Source organism: Salvelinus sp. IW2-2015, linkage group LG6.1, assembly GCF_002910315.2.
Source record: "Salvelinus sp. IW2-2015 linkage group LG6.1, ASM291031v2, whole genome shotgun sequence".
Taxonomy (NCBI): Eukaryota; Metazoa; Chordata; class Actinopteri; order Salmoniformes; family Salmonidae; genus Salvelinus; species Salvelinus sp. IW2-2015.
In genome coordinates, this window is record NC_036845.1 from 26,235,696 (window position 1) to 26,257,472 (window position 21,777).

Consider the following 21,777-nt stretch of genomic DNA (forward strand, 5'->3'; position numbering starts at 1 on the left):
ACACACACACACACACACACACACGTTGTACCCACACCAGGCTTCTGTCTGAGAGAGACACACACACAGTGCGACCACAGTTTATCGGTGTTCCCGCTGTGCTTGTTATTGTGTTGCTATATTGAATTTGCCCAGCCTGTAATTAGGAGAACCCAGGGTTAATATCAAAGGAAAGCAACAGTGGCTGCACAGTGTGTGTGTGTGGATGCACAGTGCCAGAGGAGTGGAGCTGCCTTAACCCCCCCTGTCCGCTCCTCTCCTCCTCTCCCCGGAGGGGCATGTATCTGTGGGGCCCCATGGGGCCCCATCCTGTCCCGACACCCCACCTAAGAAGCAAGAATGGGTGTGATGGGTGAGCTTGCAATACACACCGATACAGACACTCCAGCCTCAGGCCTTCCTCTTTTCGGCTATGAACCACTCTAAACCCGGCAGGTTCCAAGTATAACTGCTCCAGGCCAGAGGGTGCCGCACAGCTCTCTCTCTCTCTCTCCCCTCTCTCTCTCTCTCCACAATGACATGGTTCACAGGACACAAATAGACGGTGAGAAAGAGAGAGAAAAGAGAGACAAAGAGCGAGGGTGACAGAGATAGAAAGAGAGGTGGAAGGAGAGAGAGAGAGAGGGCGAGAGAGAGAGAGAGTGAGAAAGAGGGAGAGAGAGAGTGACAGAGAGAGAAAGAGAGATGGAGGGAGAGAGAGAGAGGGCGAGAGAGAGAGAGAGGGCAGTGTAGGAATGTGTCTCTAGTCTGGGCTCCATGTCTGACTCTAGTTGCAGCGGCACAGCCTTCGCCGTGTAAATCAAGCCACACGTGATTATGAGGGATTGTGGGCGGAGCCATCGGCACGTCACAATGCATTAGATCAGATGCCTCAGGAGAGCAGAGCAGGAGCGGGTGGAGACAGACGGGCGTAGCACGACTGTTGGAGAGACACGCCACTTTTCGTACTAGCTACAGTGTTGGATGGAGTGGAGTGGCTGTCTGTCAAACTGTTGCCAGGCCGGTAGAAGGTGGCCGGTTGCTCTGTTAATTGAAAGGAGTTCACGGATATGCACTGTACTCGCAAGGAATGGTAATGCTTGTTGCTTGTGGGTCTACGTGTGTGCGCAGAAGCCTACCTGTGCAACGGAACTTCTTTCCCTTGACCTGGCTGATGCGTTTGTTGGCCAGGCGACGGGGGTGGCTGCAGCGGGCTCCGCTGGTCTCAATGGGGTTGTCAAACAGGTAGTCAGCCAGCCACTTGAGATGGCAGTCACACATGAAAGGGTTCTGAGCCAGGTGGCTGGAGGTGAGATGATCAGAGAGAGAGAGAGAAATGGCGGGGTGGACGGAGGGAGGGAGGGAGGGAGCGAACGGTAGAGACAGAGCGAGGGGGGTACGAGAGAAAGAGGGAAGGAGAGAGAGCGAGATAAATAGGGAGGGTGGGAGGGAACGAGAGAAAAAGTGAGATTGAGAGACAGAGTGGGATGACTGAAATGGCTCACAAGTGTGTGAGAAATATATCACGTACAGTTACCATCATAACATGTCATTAATGGCTCCTTTATATACATGAGAAAATGTCTTTGTATGGATGACAAATATTTGCACGTGTCTTTTATTGCATGAGAAAAATATGTGTCACGCGCTATAACACGACAAAGTAATATACTCCAGATAAGTAACACTGTGGCTTCCAGCGGCCTGAAATAATTGTCAAATGAACAGAAAAACGACCTTCCAAAATAGACATCTCTCTGATATTATCCAACGTCATATATCTTGGTTTTCTCTGAAATATAAGCTGAAGAGAAACCCTGTGTGTGTGTGTGTGTATGTATGTGTGTGTGTGCGCAGACTACCATGCTAAGGCTGGGATTCAACATCTATGGCTGCGTGCAGGTCGTTAATTTGCGCTGGGTTGAATCCTGTCAGTGTTGATACTCAAGTGGTCTGAAAGTGGGGTTTGTGTGTTGTGTGGCTACTCACAGTTCTGATAGAGGGGGGGGGGGGGGGTGACTACTCAGTGTCCTGATAGAGGGGTGTGTGTGAATTCTTAGTGTCCTGATAGAGCGGGGGGGTGACTATACTCAGTGTCCTGAATAGAGCGGGTGTGTGGTGTGTGTGTGATTTCTCAGTGTCCTGATAGAGCGGGGCGTGTGTGTGTGGACTTTCCGTGTCCTGATAGAGCGGGGCGTGTGTGGTGTGACTTCTCAGTGTCCTGATAGAGCGGGTTTGTGTGTGTGACTTCTCAGTGTCCTGATAGAGCGGGGTTTGTGGTGTGACTTTCAGTGTCCTGATAGGCGGGGCGTGTGTGTGTGAATTCTCAGTGTCCTGATAGAGCGGGGTGTGTGTGTGTGAATTCTCAGTGTCTGATAGAGCGGGTTGTGTGTGGTGACTTCTCAGTGTCCTGATAGAGGCGGGGCGTGTGTGTTGTGAATTCTCAGTGTCCTGATGAGCGGGGTGTGGTGTTGTGTGAATTCTCAGTGTCCTGATAGACGGGGCGTGTGTTGTGAATTCTCAGTGTCCTGATGAGGCGGGGCTGTGTGGTGTGTGACTTCTCAGTGTCCTGATAGAGCGGGGCGTGTGTGTGTGACTTCTCAGTGTCCTGATAGAGCGGGGGCGTGTGTGTGTGACCTCTAGTGTCGCTGATAGAGCGGGCGTGTGTGTTTGGCTACTCACAGTGTCAGATAGAGCGGGGCGTGTGTGTGTGAATTCTCATGTCCTGATAGAGCGGGGCTATCACAGGAGTCTTGATGGAGCGGAGCGGGGCGAACAGGCCCTTGCTGATGGTCTGCAGCTTGTTGTCGTACAGAGACAGCAGGTTGAGGCTCTGCAGGTCCTGGAAGGTGTTCACCCTCAGACAGTTGATCTTGTTGGCGTTCAGTAGCCTGAAGGAAAGAGACAAACATGACGGCACCCAATTCCCTTTACATTGCACTTAGTAGGGAGGCATTTGGGACGAAAACAAAATAGGTCACAGATCCACATGCGGTGTCAGGACCTAATGTTACACCTGTCGTAGGGGATCCAGGCAGTGGATTATTAAGGCTTGGGTGGCTTGTGTCTCAGAGGTCAGACGGAGGGTGCATCCCAAATGGCACCCTATGCACTACCTTTGACCAGGGCCCATGGGGAGAGCTCATAGGGCTCTGGTCAAAAGTAGTGCACTATGAAGGGAATATGGTGCCATTTGGGATGCAGCCTGAGGGACACAGCACTGATCTGGGACAGAAGTGTGCTGCTCACTCCTCTCTGGTCAGTACCACATTATCCCAGTAACCACAACAACTCCCTTTTCCCTAGGACACAGATACACTGTCAGAGACACATTCATTCCTAAAGCCATAGCCACCATTATTTCATTGGTTTAACTTTAACCGTCAGAGCATAAGAAAGAAGCAGTGACTGGTTAGTGACTCTTATTTTAGAACAGATAGTAGCCTGGTAGAGAGACCATAAGGAGACCAGGAAGTCTAGGGCAGGGTTGGACATAGCCATATAATTAGAATTGCATTGACTTGAATGGGGATGTCCTTTCTAGTATTTATATTTCTATGTGCAGAGCTATGCCGCTGTCCTTCCCTCCATGCTGTCCATTAGCTAATGTAGCCAAGTTGCTAGGTGGCAGCCTTGGTTGTGTCAGCTCTACTGTGGCATTTCTACCATAACTAGCTCGCCTAGTAACCTCTGCACATCTCCTCCCCCCCTCCATTCCTCTCTCTCCCTCCCTCTGTATATCTCTTTCTCTCTTTCTCCTTTTTTTTCTCCCTCTCAGCCTGCCTGACATTTGACTAACGTTGAGCAGCATTTGTTCAATTATTGAGAGGCATTCTAATGAGGGTTTGTCGCAGAGCAAACACACGCATCGTTAGGCTGCTGCTCACAGGGAGAACTAATTACATTTGGGAGGGATTTTAAACCCAACTGGAAAAGAGCAGTGATGAAAGAATGAAAGAAAAACAGTGCAGATTTTCCATGGATTTTTCCCATGTTTCTATTCAAAATTCAAACTAACTTGTTAAAGAACAGGCCTATCCCAACGTAGTAGATCATTTACATCATTAGCGTCGATGACAAGAAAGACAGGGTGAATCGCTGAGCCATACCAGTCAGTGTGCCGTACTGCTAGTGTGTGTGTGTGTGTGTGTGTGTGTCTGTGTGTGGGTAATACGCTGATGTGCACTTTACTGGAGAGACTCTGATTCGCTGACATACCAGTAAGAGAGAGGCGAGACCCCAAGCATCCTGCATATCTCCATAATTCATTCCCCCGCCATCTTCTAAATCATTACAGTGTGTGTGTGTGTGTGTGTCTGCGTGTGTGTTTCAACAAGCACCAGCAGTCAGCAGCATTAAAGAGCAGCAGATTTCCTTAAATTAGACCATTAAACACAGTCATTATGTTTGAGCTATGTTTCCATGTCTACATCAATATAACTAGGTGTGAGAGATCTGCTTTGTAATCAGGTCCAATTTAAATGCTAATGATGTTGCATGAGGCGCTCCCTCTCCGGCCCAAATGGTCCGTTTCAGACTCTAAAAGGGTTTCGAGGTTCGACACTCTCGGCTTCCTTGTGCTCGACTTGGCTTTATGAACTATTGCTATTGCTCTTCCACGGCGATCTGTATCGTAACCCTCTGCCAGAGTGAACTAGCTTGTGCCACACAGGCACAAACACACTAGGAACGCATGCACGTACATGCATAGGATGTGCAACAACAAAAAAGGCTTAGAAGGAACATGAGCTGAAAATATAGGAACAAGCCGACAGGGTGGAAAATAAGGTACACAAACACAGAGTTGTGGTCGTTACAACCAATTCATAGAGCTTCAGTACAGTATAGTACAGTATAGCATAGTATAGGACAGTACACATGTGTACTTACAGTAGCTGAAGAGAGACAAGCCCATCAAACAGGCCCTTAGGAATCTCAGCTATCTTGTTCCCGTACAGGACCCTGTAGAGACACATACATTCATACTAGAGACACATACATTTATACTGAACAAAAATATGAGTGTCATTTATAAAGTGGTGGTCACATGTTTCGTGAGCCGAAATAAAAGATCCCAGAAATGTTCCATACACACAAAAAGCTTATTTTTCTCAAATTTTGTGAACAAATGTCTGTACATTGCTGTTAGTGAGCATCTCTCCGTTGCCAAGATAATCCATCCACCTGACAGGTGTGGCATATCAAGAAGCTGATTCAACAGCATGATCATCACACAGGTGCACCTTGTGCTCGGGATAATAAAAGGCCACTCTAAAATGGGCAGTTTTGTCACACAACACAATGCCACAGATGTCCCAAGTTTTGAGGGATCGTGCAATCAGCATGCTGACTGCAGGAATGTCCACCAGAGCTGTTGCCAGAGAATTGAATGTTCATTTTTCTACCATAAGCTGCCTCCAATTTCGTTTTAGAGAATTTGGCAGTACGTCCAACTGACCTCACAACCGCAGACCAGGATCCTCACATCTGGCTTCTTCACCTGCGGGATCGTCTGAGACCAGTAACCCGGGCGGCTGATGAAATTGTGGGTTTGTACAACCAAATAATTTCTTCACAAACTGTCAGAAACCGTCTCAGGAAAGCTCATCTGCATGCTTGTCGTCCTCACCAGGGTCTTGACCTGACTGCAGTTCGGCATCGTAACCGACTTCAGTCTGCAAATGCTCACCTTTGATGGCCACCGGCACGCTGGAGAAGTGTGCTCTTCATGGATGAATCCCGGTTTAAACTGTACCGGGCAGATGGCAGACAACATGYATGGCGTCGTGTGGGCAAGCGGTTTGCTGATGTCAACGTTGTGAACAGAGTGCACCATGGTGACGGAGAGGTTATGGTATGGGCAGGCATAAGCTATGGACAACGAAAACAATAGCATTTTATCAATGGCAATTTGAATGCACATAGATTGTAGTGCCATTCATCCGCCGCCATCAYCTCATGTTTCAGCATGATAATGCACGGCCCCATGTTACAAGGATCTGTACACAGTTCCTGGAAGCTGAAAGTGTCCCAGTTTTTCCATGGCCTGCATGTCACCCATTGAGCATATTTGGGATGCTCTGGATCGATGTGTACGACAGCATGTTCCAGTTCCCGCCAATATCCAGCAACTTCGCACAGCCATTGAAGAGGAGTGGGACAACATTCCAAGGCCACAATCAACAGCCTGATCAACTCAATGTGAAGCAGATGTGTCAAACTGCATGACGGAAAATGGTGGTCACCCCAGATACTGACTGGTTTTCTGATCCACGCCGCTACCTTTWAAAAAAAAAGGTATCTGTGACCAACAGATGTATATCTGAACCCTCAGTCATGTGAAATCCATGGATTTGGGACTAATGCATTTATTTCAATTGACTGATTTCCTTATATGAACTGTAACTCAGTAAAATCTTTGAAATTGTTGCATGTTGCGTTTTTATTTTTGTTCAGTGTAGATTTACTTACTGTGTGTGTGTTTGTATAATACATGTGTACTGTACTATCAGGTTTCCCCCTTCATTCCCATTCCCAGCCTGACAGTACATGACATGCACATAATATTTAATGACACCCTGAGCAAATTAATCTTCAGTCTCTTTCAGCCTGGCGCTGTGATTGGCACCAGGCCGTGCCTCCAGACGAAGAGGCCGTGTCCCAAATGACACCCTACTCCCTATGCGGTGCACTGTTTTTGTAGGGCACCACGCAGGGAATAGGGTGCCATTTGGGACGCGCCCACAGACAGAGGAAGATGAATTCCCTGTCGTGTCTGCTGATTGGCTGGATTAATATGCATGGGCCCGAGTGTCTGCCGTCGGCTGGTGTCTCTGTCACATCGACACAGTGATTTAAATGGAAGCGTCCGTTGTGTCCCCGCCGTCGCAGATGCCAAGCCGCTGTGTTGTACTGTGTTAGATGCTCAGCCCTAATTTGCTTTCCCCTGCTCCACCTGGCTGTCCTGCCATCTTAGAGTCAGCTGTCAAGGAGAAGCGCCATGCCGCACGCCACCGGACTTTAATTATCTTGTTTGCAATTACCGGACGCCGGCAAGACCGAAGAAGTCTTTCATTATTTCTCCACTGTTGTCGCGCGCGTGTGTGTGTGTGTGTGTGTTTGTATTAAGATGCAGGTGGGTTTCACTTACAGTGAAGTCAGGGAGCGTAAGCCAGTGAAGGCATCGGCGGCGATATCAGAGATTTGATTCTTGCTCAGGTCGCTGGAAGAACATTGGCGAGAGAGAGACAGAAAGGCAGAGATTGGATTGGATGCATGAGCAAAGACATTGTGATGGAAAAGGACAATTGTCCCAGAAATGTCTAACAAAATGCATGGCTGAATACATTAAAAAGGGCAACAGGAGGAGCTTGTGTGTGTGTGTGTGTGTGTGTGTGTGTGTGTGTGTGTGTGTGTGTGTGTGTGTGTGTGTGTGTGTGGTGTGTGTGTGCGTGAGAGAGAGAGAGTGGCAAGGGCATGTCAGTCTTCCTGCCACCGCTGTCCCGTATGCATTATTGAACAGCAGTGTGTGTAGTTGGAGCTTAACGTGCAGAGAATGCTGGACACGTTCATGTGTATGTATGTGGGTCTATGTCTCGCTCTGTCTGCATGTTAGATACAGTTTCAAGCCTTTGTCCTTTCTAAAAATAAAGGAGGTGGAGAGCGTTATCCCAAAACGCTCCCCTGGTTTGACAGACTCACATCCTCTTGAGTTTCTTGTATGGAAGAAGGCTCCAGCAGGAATGTCTTTGATCAGGTTCTGCTCCAGACGACTGAAGGGAGGGGGCGTGGGGGGGGGGGGCAGAGAGAGAGAATAGCAGCAGGTTACTTTAGGGGTAAATATACATTCTCAACTATCTGGGCTCACAGTTACATATACAGACGGAATTTTATGGCAGAAAGTGTGTGTGTGTTTGTGTGGGTCTGTATGTGTCTGTCTGTGTGTGTGGTGTGTGTATGTGTGTAATGTCCATGGCCTCTTCCTCTTCCTCCTCCTCTTCCTCCTGGCCCAGTGGGCTGTGGTTGTCCGAGAGATGGAGGATGGAGGTGTGCTGCTGTGGTGGTGTGTGGCTCTGGGGAGGGGCTGGGTGGCAGTACAATGGACAGACAGGGATCCAGAGTCACAGAGCTACTGGGCCAGGGTCATCCGTCTCACTGAGTGATGGGACGTACTGCAGCATCCAGGCCCTCCTCTCCCCCACACCCTCCACCCCTCTCCCAGTCCCATTCCAACCTCTCCCCCTGCCTTACTCAATCACCATCCATCCTGTCTTGCTGGCCTGGGTCCTAGTGGAGGAAAGGAACTCGGAGACTTGTAAGTGTGTGTGTGTGTGTGTGTGTGTGTGTGTGTGTGTGTGTGTGTGTGTGTGTGTGTGGGTGTGTGTGTGTGTGTGTGTGGTGTGTGTGTGTGTGTGTGTGTGTGTGTGTCCAAGTGGGGTCCTAGCGAGGAAAGGACTCTGGAGGAGGATAAGCACACTGAGCAGTGTCCAAGCCCAAAACCCCTATCTCCCAGAGTAGGATTGCAAAGGGAGGGTATATTACTGGAAACGTTCCAAGTTTACCAGTAAACTACCAGAATTTTGGTAACTTTCAAGGACTATATGGAATTTTATCAGATGACATCTAGGTGCCTTTTTGGGTACTTCAGATTATCCCACTGGGCACACACTGGTTGAATCAACGTTGTTTCCATGTCATTTCAATGAAATTACGTTGCACCATTGTGAAATAGACGTTGAATTGACGTCTGTTGTGCCCTGTGGGAGGTGTCTGTAATTATCTCTGGCCCTCTGTGTGGCCTTATCACATGTAAAATATATCGAATGATGATTTTAAAATGCAAAATAGAATGACAAAGCTGAAAAGCATTATCCTAAATAGAAACCATCAACTTCGTGAATGCCATTGATGTTTAATATGAGGGTTTGAGCATGAAATATCCTTACATTTAAAAACTTTATTTTATTTTATTTATTTGTTTATTTATTTGACTATATCCAACATGTCTTTGTTGTAAATGTTTTCGGGGTAAAATGGTGGCAGTTGTGAAAAAAGACCATAGTTGGAAGGGTTGCAGAGTTAATTGAAAATAATACAATTGTTAATTAGATGCTTTTTTCATTATTTAGGCTATTTTCTCTTGAACCATATAGTCTATCCACTAGAAACTCATGGACAATATGGAAACAGATATAAAAAATGTATACTAATAGTGGCAATCTATGGTAACTTTGGTAATTTCTACTTGAATAACTTGTAAAAATGTATTCATATATAGTATTATACTATACTGCATACTGCMTACATTTTTTACAAGTCATTCAAGTAGAAATGACCAAAGTTACCATAGATTTCCATAGATTACCTGTTAATTACCAACATTACCGAAGATTCTGGTAACTTTGCTATATTACCGGTAGCTTTGCAACCCTAACCCAGAGTAATTGTATATATCTATATTTCAACAGGAACAAGAACATTTTCTAGAAAGACATACATTGTAGAGCTCTGCTCTGAGGGATCTTTTTCCTCTGATTCCTAAACTACAGATTGAGTGGAGGTTGTTTTGGCTGTTGTTCCTGTGCGGTGGATGTAACAGTAATTCTAACCTGGCAGAGGAACGTGAAAACAATTTTCAGAGAAATGACCCCAGTAAAGCCCTGACAATACATCATTTCATTAGTAGAATATTGTTTCTGGCTCAGGTAAGCGCTGGAGTAATGTATCCTACATTAACGTATCCATTTGTTATGCAAAGGTTACACACTATTGGCATAACAACAGCGGCGTAGAAGCTGTACATATCAGAAAAATGTTCCTGTTCTTCATTGCAAACAAAAGTCGGAGCAATCGATATGTATATCAAATAACCTGACTGAGAATATATGGACGCGCTCTACAGCGGAAATCCAATCAGCCTGTGGCATGGCAAGACGCAGTGGACACACGCGAGCGCAGACACACACGCGCACACACACACAGACCRAAATAAGGGCGGTCGGTTCATAGAAAAGCTGTACTTTATCTCAGTAAGTGAAGCCCCTAACCAGGCCACGTGGGGTGCAGAGAAATGTCTGAGCCGCTTTGCAGGGCTGCCCACTGCTCCAGACACATATCCCTGAGCTGAGACAGGCAGAGAGAAGATACAGAGGTGAAGGGGTACACCTATGTGTCTGACTGAGTGCAGGGGCCTCCGCTGTGCTGGAGATGAAGCCCAGCGTCCTTGAACAGTTCTAATTAGGTCTGATTTGGCCCCTCATTGTTCGGGGGATAATTGTGTGGGGCTGCTCTGTTGGCTTTAGTGCAGCGGTTCTCAAAGTGGGTCCGCGGAGGTACTGCAGGGGTTCTCCCCCCGCGGAGGTACTGCAGGGGTGCTCCCCCCGCGGAGGTACTGCAGGGGTCTCCCCCCGCGGAGGTACTGCAGGGGTTCTCCCCCCGCGGAGGTACTGCAGGGGTTCTCCCCCCGCGGAGGTACTGCAGGGGTTCTCCCCCCGCGGAGGTACTGCAGGGGTTCTCCCCCCGCGGAGGTACTGCAGGGGTTCTCCCCCCGCGGAGGTACTGCAGGGGTTCTCCCCCCACGGAGGTACTGCAGGGGTTCGCGACCAGATCTCTTTCTTTTTTTTATTACCAACAACAGATTACATGACTATTGGCCATGGGATCCATGGAATAAGTTAAAAGTGTGTAATACAATTCAATGTGATATTATTCTTTTACAATGCATGTTCTTAACCCTGGGCAACATGGGCCTGGGCAGCTCACAGGGATATCGGTATCCACAGTACTCCACCAATTATAATTTCTTCAACTCAATACTATTCCCCCCCCATTTTTTATATATATCGTTTTACACAAATGCACTGTAATTTAAGCTTTAAAACGGCCAAGTTTTTCTCTTCCCGCATGGCAAAATTTGTAGAATTACAGGATATTAGCTTTAAAGCTGGTCACAACAAAATATATTTCTGCCTCATGGGAAAATGAGCTTGAAAAGTGCACATTTTCCTCTCCGATGCAAAGAGGCAGGTTTTTTTTATGTTCCTCCCCTGGGCCCGAGACTTGGTTCGTCCAGCCATGTACTGCAGACGTCATAGTAAAACTCCTTGTAGGCTATTGCTATTCCACTCAAGTTGTGTTCTGATTATGAGGGGGTCCCTGATGAATTTGCTAACACAAAAGGGTTCCCCGGCCCCAAAAGGTTTGAGAACCCATGCTTTAGTGGACTAACCACCATCCAGCCAGTCAGCCAGCAATCCAGCCAGTCAGCCAGCAATCCAGCCAGTCAGCCCAGAGGGTAGGAGAGGATGAATGTGCCTCAGTCTCAGTACAGAACAGAGCCACCATGCACCTGAACAAGCAGCAGTAATGAGCCTGTTAACTGATGTTGCTAATTGAGTTTGTTCCATTACTGGAGCAGAGGTAAGAAATAAACACACAGGACGTTTTGTACAATGTTAACCACACAATGTTCTGAGTGTAGGCTTCCTTCAATGAAGGGAGGCAGAGAGGGATACACATTAGTAAAAGTGGTAGTGACTTGTTAAAAAGCTAGTACACTCACATCTCTACGATGCCCTCGGGCAGGTTGGCAGGGATCTCAGTCAGACCCTTGTGACGACAATCCACAATGTTGTTGTTACAGGTGCAGGAGATCGGACATACTGATGCCTGGGGAATACAGGTACGAGGCTCTGCCTGAGCCGGGCCTGAGAGAAAGAGAGAGAGAGAAAGAGAGAGGGGGGTGGGCAAGAGAGAGAGAGTGATATAGAGGGGGGTTGGGGGAGAGAGAAAGATGGAAAGAAAGAGAAAGAGAGAGAGAGAGAGAGATATGGAGGGAGAGGATAGAGTGAGGGAGAGCAGATTACGCACACTTTAATACAAAATTGAATAAAAAGCTTAGTTAAAACCCCATGTGTCATTTTGAATCAGCTTAGTAAAGCTCTAGAATAAGGAACATAAATCAAAAATAAAGGGCAGGAGATACAAGTCAATGACATAAAATAGCTGTGTATTGCTGGCTGTAATAAAGCAGGGATAATCACCAGCACAGGGTATGCCTCTATCCATCTTTCTCTCCCTCCCTATCTTCCCTCTCTCTTTGTCTCTCTCTCTCCCTCCTTCTCTCTCTCTCTCTCTCTCTCTCTCTCTCTCTCTCTCCATCTCTGCTGTGTTATTGTCTTTATTTGCAGGTTAATTACGGGGCTGCCTCTAAGGCGGAGGACTGTATTTCTGCTGCGGCTGCCTGCTGGAGATTCATCAGCTGATTAATGGCTGCAGGGAGGGGGTGGGAGCTGTTCATTAGGCCCAACCGTGAACCCTTTTACCAATTACATCCTGGAGTCAATTAAAACAGGACCACCAACCGATTCCACTGATTCATTGGCTTTTCACTCCGCACTATAAAAGACCCTGTTCCTTTGGAGATAACACGAGTAGTTCTTGTGCTGTTTTTAGTACAGTGTGTTGTCATGGTGATTTAGTTTAGTGCATACCTGTGCAGGTGAAGTCTTTCTTCTGGACATCAGGGATGTTGAGGCCCCTCATGCTGGCGGGGGCCATGCACTGGGTGAAGGGGGCCAGGCCATGCCTCTGCCGCAGCCAGTCGGACAGCCAGGACAGGTGGCAGTCGCAGTGCAGATTGTTAGAGTGCAGACGCCTGCAAAGGGAGGAGCGGAGAGAGAGGGAACAGCAGTGGTCAGTGCAGGTTGTTGGCTGCAGAGGGTGGAGCGGAGAGAGAGGGAACAGCAGTGGTCAGTGCAGGTTGTTGGCTGCAGAGGGTGGGAGGAGAGAGAGACACAGTAGAGGGCCAGTGGCATAACATAACGTGTTAGAAAAATGACCACATCTAAGGCTGAGTAGAAGAATCCACTCACCGCAATATATGCTCCCAAATGTGTTTAGCGTGACAATGAAATTGACATTTTTCTTAGGTCTGAGGCTGCCCAGCAGATCAAAAACATTTGGAGTTCTCATTTACTCATGGCAGCCCTGCTGTGTTTATGACTCTGTGACTCCTCCGTCCTTGACAGAGATGCTGTGGTTGTCATATCCAAGAGCCGGCGCATAAAAGCGACTAATGTGAATCCATCTGCAGACGCAAGAATGGGCCCTTTCTCTCAGCCAACACCTTCATTTCGTCAAGGTCTCCCTCAACAATATGGCAGCTCTCCAGAAGAGAACAGGACACACAGGGGCTAAATCACTATCTCTCAACAGTCATTACGTGACCGACTGGAGAGGAGCTGAAAGGAGAGGRAASRGRGGGRKCGGGGGGGGGGGGGGCTTGGCGGTAGGAGGAAGAGTCATGTCAGCAAATCAAAAAGTGACTTTATCCTTTTCAAAAAGTCTGGCAAATGAAATACGGGTGCGATCCGGTTAGGGGACAGGAATTGCTCATTGAGGATAACAGCGTGGGGCAGTAGTTTTAATGGAGCTCTTCCCATTATATATCCCAGTTTATAGCCACCCGTTGTTCCGGATTAATTACACACGAGTGGGATTAGAGAGATGGAGGGATGGAGAGATGAGCTACACACTGAGACGGAGCATAGGGCTCATACACCACCGCTCGGTYGGTCGGCTGTGTGTCGGTGTGTGTGTGTGTGAGTGTGGGAGTGAGGTGAGCTAGGTGTTCATCTTCAGAACCTGCACAAAAGGGCACCTCAGCTCACCCAGTGAWCCACACAGACACACACTGTGAAAATGACTAGAGTAACTACCCCTTTCGCAGTAGGAGCCCTCACTCTCTATTTGTCCCGTTATTGAACGGTAACTCACCATGGGGTGATATCATTTGATCTAATTGAATGGCTGCTGGACAAAGCTGGTAAAAAGAGAGTGGGGGAGAGAAACAGAAAGAGAGAGAGAGAAACAGAGCGAGAGAGAGAGAGGGCAGAGGGGAGGTTAGCTAAGCTATTTCATCAGAAACCTGGAGCCACCCACCTTTCCACCCCCCCCCCCCCCCCCCCCCCCATCCCTCCTAAATGGATTACAGACATCTCTAAACATTTGATTTAATAAGTTGTTTTTACAAGCAGCAAATTCAATACAGAGATCTCAGGGATATTAGAGCCAGAAAATGCAGTACAAAGGAACTGGGAGCCAGGGACGTAGGGGCGGGTGGGGTAGGGGGAAGCAGGGGGAGCCTCGGCTCAGATAATTCAATACTGGCCAGGGAGCAGAAGGCCGGCCATCCCAGCGTCAGCAAATTCAATTCTGAGGAGGCGAGGAGGAGGCGAGGGGATAGGGATGGGGAGACTGCTGAGCCATGGGGCTTGTAGCAGAGCGGACAGCTCTAAGCTCCAGACCTCAGGCCCCCGAGGAGCCCAGGCAGCAGGCAGGAAAAGAGATGATTACTGGGGAGTCTGGAGTCTGGAGGCTGGGGTCTGGAGAGGAGGACACCGCAGGGTCACAGGGTCACAAACATTGCGGGTCTGAGATGGGTCCCGAGCGTCACAGGCTGTCTGTATGTATGTCTGTCTGCTGCGGACACCCCCTTACTATTTATGCTCCCCTTGGATCGTGCAGCAGTGGAACACTCACACCGCATGGTAATAATAACCAAAGTATCCCAGAGCCCACTGCTTAATAACCAAGGTCAGCCGCAGAAGAGAAACATCCCGGCAAGGTAGAGCACTATGCAATTATTTGTATTGATTGTGGTTGGGGAGATAATGTGAGTGAAATGGGTACAGTGACAAAGTCATGCACAACACAGATCTCAGGGGACAGAGACAGATACAAAGTCTGCACCCTCAGACCCCCCAGGGGTTTCTAGGTAAACAACCTAGAAAGGAGACGCCCCTCCCCCCACCCGCCCAATCACTCATCAGAGTTGCCCCAGGGTTGATCCAGGGTTTGAACACAACAATGTCTTTGACCCAGGGTTTTTATAGGGAGTCAGAACTCGTGAACTTAAAGAAGCCGTGCCTTGTTGAGGTAACGGGGCTCGAACGATTATAAGCATGAAACAACGGAGAGATAACCACTCATTGTGGAATAATAATCTTCTGAGATGGATCCTGTTTCCACTCAGCCTCTTGCTGGTATTTCACAATGGYTGCATCCCAAATGGCACCCTATTCCCTACACAGTGCACTACGTTCGACCATGGCCATAAGGCCCTGGTCGAAAGTTGTGCACTGTATAGGGAATGAGGTAGCATTTGGGACACACCCAATGGTATCCTCGTCATATACTCACAGAGTCCGCAGCTTGGGCATGTGGTTGAAGCTRGACAGAGGGATGAGGGTGATGTTGTTGTTGTTGAGGGTGCTGCAAGAGAAGGCGAGAGAGACCGACAGTACATTTAGAAACAATAGCCACAAACCACACAAGACAGTCATTGGGTTTCACAAGTAGAGAAAAAGTCATAGGAGTAAGAAAGTAACACACTGATCTAAAGAAATGAACAAAAAGAAAACACAAGTAATGGACAACGAGCCGCCTACAGTCTAAACAGACTATAGCTACTTAAATATGATCCCCAAGTAGAGACAACGATTACCAGCTGCCTCTAATTGGGAATCATACAAAACACCAACATAGAAAATATAAACTAGAACACAACATAGAAATTATAAACTAGAATACCCCCTAGTCACGCCCTGACCTACTACACCATAGAGAAACAAGGGCTCTCTATGGTCAGGGCGTGACAGTGTATCCAGAGGTGATATACAGAGCATTCGGAAAGTATTCAGACCCATTCCCTTTTCCGCAGTTTGTTGACGTTACGGCCTTATTATAAAATGGATTAAATGAATTGTTTTCCTCATCAATCTGCACACAACACCCCATAATGACAAAGTGAAAACAGTTYTTTTCCCGAAAATTGTTCAAATTTATTACAAATAAAAGTATTCACACCCTTTGCCATGAGAGTTGAAATTGAGCTCAGGTGCAACCTGTGTCCATTGATCACCCTTGAGATGTTTATACAACTTGATTGGAGTCCACCTGTGGTAAATTAAATGGATTGGACATGATTTGGAAAAGTACACACCTGTCTATATAAGGTCCCGCAGTTGACAGTGCATGCCAGAGCAAAAACCTAGCCATGAGGTCAAAGGAATTGTCTGTAGAAAGGTACCAAAAAAGTTCTGCAGCATTGAAGGTCCGTTTGGAACCACCAAGACTCTTCCTAGAGCTGGCCGCCCAGCCAAACTGAGTAATCGKGGGAGAAGGGCCTTGGTCAGGGAGGTGACCAAGAATCTGGTCACTCTGACAGAGCTCCAGAGTTTCTCTATGGAGATGGGAGAACCTTCCAGAAGGACAACCATCTCTGCAGCACTCCACCAATCAGGCCTTTAAGGTAGAGTGGCAAGACAGAAGCCACTCCTCAGTAAAATGCACATGACAGCCCGCTTGGAGTTTGCCAAAAAGCACCTAAAGACAAGATTCTCTGCTCTGCCAAGCGTCATATGTGAAGGTAACCTGGCACCATCCCTACGGTGAAGCATGGTGGTAGCAGCATCATGCTGTGGGGATGTTCTTCAGTGGCAGGGACTGGGAGACTAGTCAGGATCGAGGGAAAGATGAACGGAGCTAAGTACAGAGAGATCCTTGATGAAAACCTGCTCCAGAGCGTTCAGGACCTCAGAGTGGGGTGAAGGTTCACCTTTCAACAGGACAATAACCCTAAGCACACAGCCAAGACAACGCAGGAGTGGCTTCGGGAGAAGTCTCTGAGTGTCCTCCGCATCCAACCTGTCAAAGCTTGAGAGGATCTGCAGAGAAGAATGGGAGAAACTCCCAAATACAGGTGTGCCAAGCTTGTAGCGTCATACCCAAGAAGACTCGAGGCTGCAATCGCTGTCTAACGTGCTTCAAAAAAGGATTGAGTAAAGGGTTTGAATAGTTATGTAAATGTAATATTTCAGTATTTTTTTATTTGATACATTTGCAAAAAAATCTAAAAAACAGTTTTTGCTTTGAAAATTGTATTCTAAAACGTAATCAATTTTAGAATAAAGCTRTAAACGTAACAAAATGTGRAAATAGTGAAGGGGTCTGAATACTTTCCAAATGCACTGTAGCTAAGTAGCAGAAGCAGTGGTACCCTTCTCACTCACCCAGAAGGGGTGTATTCATTAGCAAACAAGTGTTTCTACTGGACAAATTCAGGTAGGTCCCTGCCCATTTGGTTCCTATTGAATACACCCAGGTGCAACAGGTTTGTTTGAACAACACAAAGATGCTTGTCAGAGTACTGGATGATGCCTGTTGTTCACAGCATACTGTTCATCCATACCTCATCCCTTGCCTGCCTGTCTGCTTGTGCTGTGGGCCATAGGATGCTGCTGGTGCTGGCGTGTCCACAACAGCGTGTAATAAGCTTTAGCACAACGATGATATTATCAGCAGCAGCAGCATGCGGACGGACGGAGGGAAAGAGGGAGGCGGCAGTAATTCCGTTTCTCTCCATCCAGCAACAGTAACTGTGAATAGTACTACTTAGCAGACTTAATCTTGTAATCTAGCCATCCCACCCCTCCGTCACTAGATAACCCTCTCCACCTCCACCCATCCCCTCTGCACCACCTCCCTGGGAAGTGTAAATGTGCACCTGCTATTTCTAAATGTGGGACTTTAATGGGTCCGGATCGGCTCGGTAGCTCGAAACAGAAAGTGCTGAATCCTGCCGACGAGACGACGGTAAAGGGCGGAGCAGGAGGCTTGTTTTACAGCGTCTTACTGTACTATTACTGGTAATAAGGGGTTTAAGCGGGACTAGAGAGAATGCCGATCGCAGCAGATCCTCAGAGTGGAGTGGACAAGAGACTGACTTGCTGGTTTTTACAGTTCATGCATGTTTTAAGGAAAGCGGTGGGAGCACCAGGCAGCGGCCACTGCTGTGACGCCATGTTGATACCTGCCATGTATTAACTCTCACTGTAACAGGCTGATTCAAACCCGTAAAGGAGAGAGGAGGAAGACGGATATGACTACAACACAGCGTGGTTCAACATATCTGTGTTCAGATTTCTGATTCGACCAGTGGAAAACTCCCATCAAGGCAACAGCAAAGCTCGCAACTAGGGTTGCATGAAAAAAAGTGAAGGGAAAAAAATCCCCTAAAATAAAATACTTGTGGAATTTTAAATGATGTTTTCATATTTATTTTGGAAGCAATCAGCAGGGGGAACACTTTATTAAGAACGAGGGGGGAAAAGGCAACAAAATGGCATGGAAAATGATTGTTATTCCACAATTAAATTATATATACGGGGCGGAATCACCCTTGTCATTGCTGACCAAATTGGCACTTCTAGTGAGGAGAGTAACTCCATCCCACTTGTCAAGGCCACTGTGGCTCTGAGGCTCATCTGGCTTAGAACTACTGCTGGGTTTTTGCCACAGTGGAGGGAAGGAGGGAACGAAGGAGAGAGAGGGAGGGAATGAGCGAGAGAGAGAGAGAGAGAGAGTAGGAGAGAGAAAAAGGGAATGAGAGAGGAGGAAAGACAGAGAGAGGAAAGAGCATGGGTCGGGGATGGGTCTGGCTGGGACTAAGGGAGCAACGCCCTGGTTAAACCCTGTAATATTGAACCATCAACAGGGGAAAATGGCCTCTGCCCAGGAAGAACACTCACTTATCTCTCCCGTTCCCCTCCCTCCCCGGCCCAGAGAGAGATTTTCCAAGGAGCTGGCTGTCGTGATAACGAGGAACCAGAAACCACTCAAGAGTTAGTGGCCAACCTTTTTCAGCTACATCCATATTTCAACATGGTCGTTTTTAACACAGTCCGGTCCTAGAGGGCATTTAGCCATACGATTCGCAATTGATCCGATTTACTGGGGGCCCTGTTTCAACATGGTCGTTTTTAACACAGTCCGGTCCTAGAGGGCATTTAGCCATACGATTCGCAATTGATCCGATTTACTGGGGGCCCTGTGCAATTTGTCCCGATTACAGTAATCACACAGACATGACATAACTTCTCCAGTATGTAGACTACAGTGTCAGTTTGTCAATCACACATAATAGCTTTTTCAAGGTCTTTGTCTAGTTAAACCCCACTAACCTGCACATCTCACAGGAGAACGTTAAAAAACAGCTTTATGGCTAAATATGATAAATTCCAAGGGCTGCTCTGTTACAGCTGACATTAGCCTCTCAGGCATGTCTGTCTGTCACAGGGGGGGACATGTAATCTGTTGTGCAGTGTAATGTAGTGCTGTATAGGGCCTCTCTCTCTGTCCCCAGCCAGGGAGGCAGTGATGGAGCTGGGTCTTTACCAGCAGCTCATGAGGTTGATGCTATCGCATGTTGTCCACAGGGCCTGCGGAGTCTGATCACTGCCCCAGCCGTTAATCCCTCTTTCTCCCTGCTCTCTCTCTTTCAATCTCTCTCCTTCTCTCCCTCTCTCTCACACTCTCTCCCCTCAGCCCGCTCTCTCTCGCCCCTCTGCTTCCTCTTCCTCTCTCCCCCTCTATCCCCGTCGTCCTYCCCCCCCCTCCTCTCTCTCTCTTTTTCCTCCCCACTCCGTCCTTCTCTCACTCTTTCCGGCTGCAACCGTTGGGGACCGCCGCTGTTCCTGATACCTCTCTATCCTTCTCCCCTCCACTAACAGCCATGTTCTACTGACACCCTCTCCCTCTCCCTCTCCCTCTCCCTCTCCCTCTCTCCCACTCCGTATCTCTTTTATTTCTGCTTTTAACGTTTCCTTATTTCCCCCCGCCTTGATTCTGCACAGCGTGAATTAGCGTGAGTTATTTATTTTCTGATTGAACCACTACTGAACTAATGATTCTTAATGAAAGCAGGGAATGCTAGCTGAGTAAATACAATGCTCCAGGAAGACAATGGCGTCTATGTGTCTCTATTATAAAGCCTCTAGGCTTTAATGGGATCAATAGAGTATCCTGAATTATAACTTGTTGTGTAGTGGAACAACGTTACTTTATGATTTTCTTCAGAGCTCTATCGATGTCCTGGTCAATAGGATTATTCTGCTATTAACCGATCCCATTACTTCTCCTTAAAACAGAGACAGGCTCTGTCCGAGGTACGGGTTCTCAGATATTTTTGCCCAGTACAATTTCTTTCTTCGCTCTCTGCAATGCTAAGAAAGCTTTCCCACAGTCGCAAAAAGGCCTACTTTGGGGTCTCGAGTGCTCTCTGCCTCTCTCCAGACCCTCATTAAGGCTTTTTGGAGAGGGCCCCTGGATACTTCACTTTTTTTTTAAAGGACGCAGAGAGAGGGGCTGGGGCTGCAGTGGCTGGTGGGTAAGACAGGGCTGGAGCGGAGCAGTGGGAGGGAGGGTAGGGCTGGGATGGACAGGAGGAGTGCATACGGCTCAGTGGAGCTGACTCAGTTACAGAAGCTCACAGAGGCTTGAAATCAGGGGCCGGAGAGACACGCAATGCGACATGACGGTGTCATCATCAGCAGCACACTGCTCTGCCATGGTGTGTGTGTGTGTGCATGTGCGTGTGTGAGCGCATGTGTGGCTGTGGGTGTGGGAATGTGACAGAGAGTGTATTTCAGGAGGTAGGTGAGGAGATTTTGCCCCAACCTCTTTGACTGTTCTCTCGGCGGGCACATTAGAGTGGCACATTGTAATATCTGAGGGGGCGAGAGGTGAAGTTTCCCACGGGTTCTGCTCCTGGCCATTTCTCCCTCACAATGAGTGTGTGTGTGTGGGGGGTGGGGGTTGATTTAAGAGTCTGGTTCCTTCCCAGGAACGACCAGAGTGAATTCCCTCTCTCTCTTCATCTTCATCATCTCACTAAGCCTCCCTAAAGACACCGTGAGAGTGTGTGTTTGTGTGCGTGTGAGTGTGAGTAGAGGGTCTGCTTTAAAGAATCCTTGAGTGTTTGAACCAGGCAATCTGCATGTTCCGTCTGTGTGTGTGTGTGTGTGTGTGTGTGTGTGTGTGTGTGTGGTGTGTGTGTGTGGTGTGTGTGTGTGTGTGTGTGTGTGTGTGTGTGTGTGTGTGTGTGTGTGTGTGTGTGTGTGTGTGTGTGTGTGTGTGTGTGTGTGTGTGTGTGTGTGTGTGTGTGTGTGTGTGTGTGTGTGTGTGTGTGTGTGTGTGTGTCTCCTCTTCCGGAGTCCCATAATTGTCTCAGATGCCTTCCCTCCCTGTGAGAAGTGACATTTCCACCATGTTGCCATGGAACTCTGGAACAATTCACCTCCACTAACACAACAGCCAATGGCACGGCGGCAGCAGCGTTGGAGGCAGCGGGTTGAGAAGTGTCGAGGCAGCGGTGGAGTTTACAGAACAAGCCTGGAGCTTTGGGGCCTTGATGTCAAAACAAATGAGCAGAGTGCCTCCAGATGAGGCCTCATTTCATTACGGCCATCGTAACTCATCCACCACTTGTTGCGGCGTGGCGGAATCCGACCCGAAAGGGATGGAAATGTTTGCCTTTGTTTTGCTTAGCGTGGAGGGTTCAGGGAAAGCACAAAGGCGCAATCAGATGTCGTTGAACTCGCAGATGATAAACATAGCAATAACGTGAGCTGCAGCTCAAAACGCTGTCCACGTGGTTTGTGTCTAAGTGAGGGCTTATGAGAGACAAAAGAAAACAGTGAGGCGCTTGGGCATTGGGACATTATCTTATCCAATAGAGACATGCTTTATGGATCTGGAAAATGTCATCTGCAACGGAGAGTAGGGCGGAGGGAGGAAGAGAGAGGAGGGTGGAGGGCGGAGGAGGAGAGAGGAGGGAAGACAAGAGAGGGGGATGAGAAAAAGAGAGGAGGATTCAGCTTTTGGTTCTGTAGATGGAGGGCACTCAGTATTAGCCAGTCACATACTGCAGCAGGAGGCACATGTAGGACGGACAGACAG

At 48.0% G+C, this 21,777-nt stretch overlaps 1 protein-coding gene across 1 annotated transcript in view; it reads right to left on the reverse strand.

Moving 5' to 3' along the window:
- The window catches only part of LOC111964769 (slit homolog 3 protein-like), a 207,182-nt gene that overhangs the window by 43,056 nt on the left and 142,349 nt on the right, over positions 1-21,777 (reverse strand). The window contains 9 exon segments of the mRNA XM_070444105.1: positions 1,119-1,286; positions 2,731-2,870; positions 4,870-4,941; positions 7,130-7,201; positions 7,681-7,705; positions 7,708-7,751; positions 11,540-11,684; positions 12,471-12,634; positions 15,181-15,252. Coding sequence (XP_070300206.1) covers positions 1,119-1,286; positions 2,731-2,870; positions 4,870-4,941; positions 7,130-7,201; positions 7,681-7,705; positions 7,708-7,751; positions 11,540-11,684; positions 12,471-12,634; positions 15,181-15,252 — 902 coding nt within the window.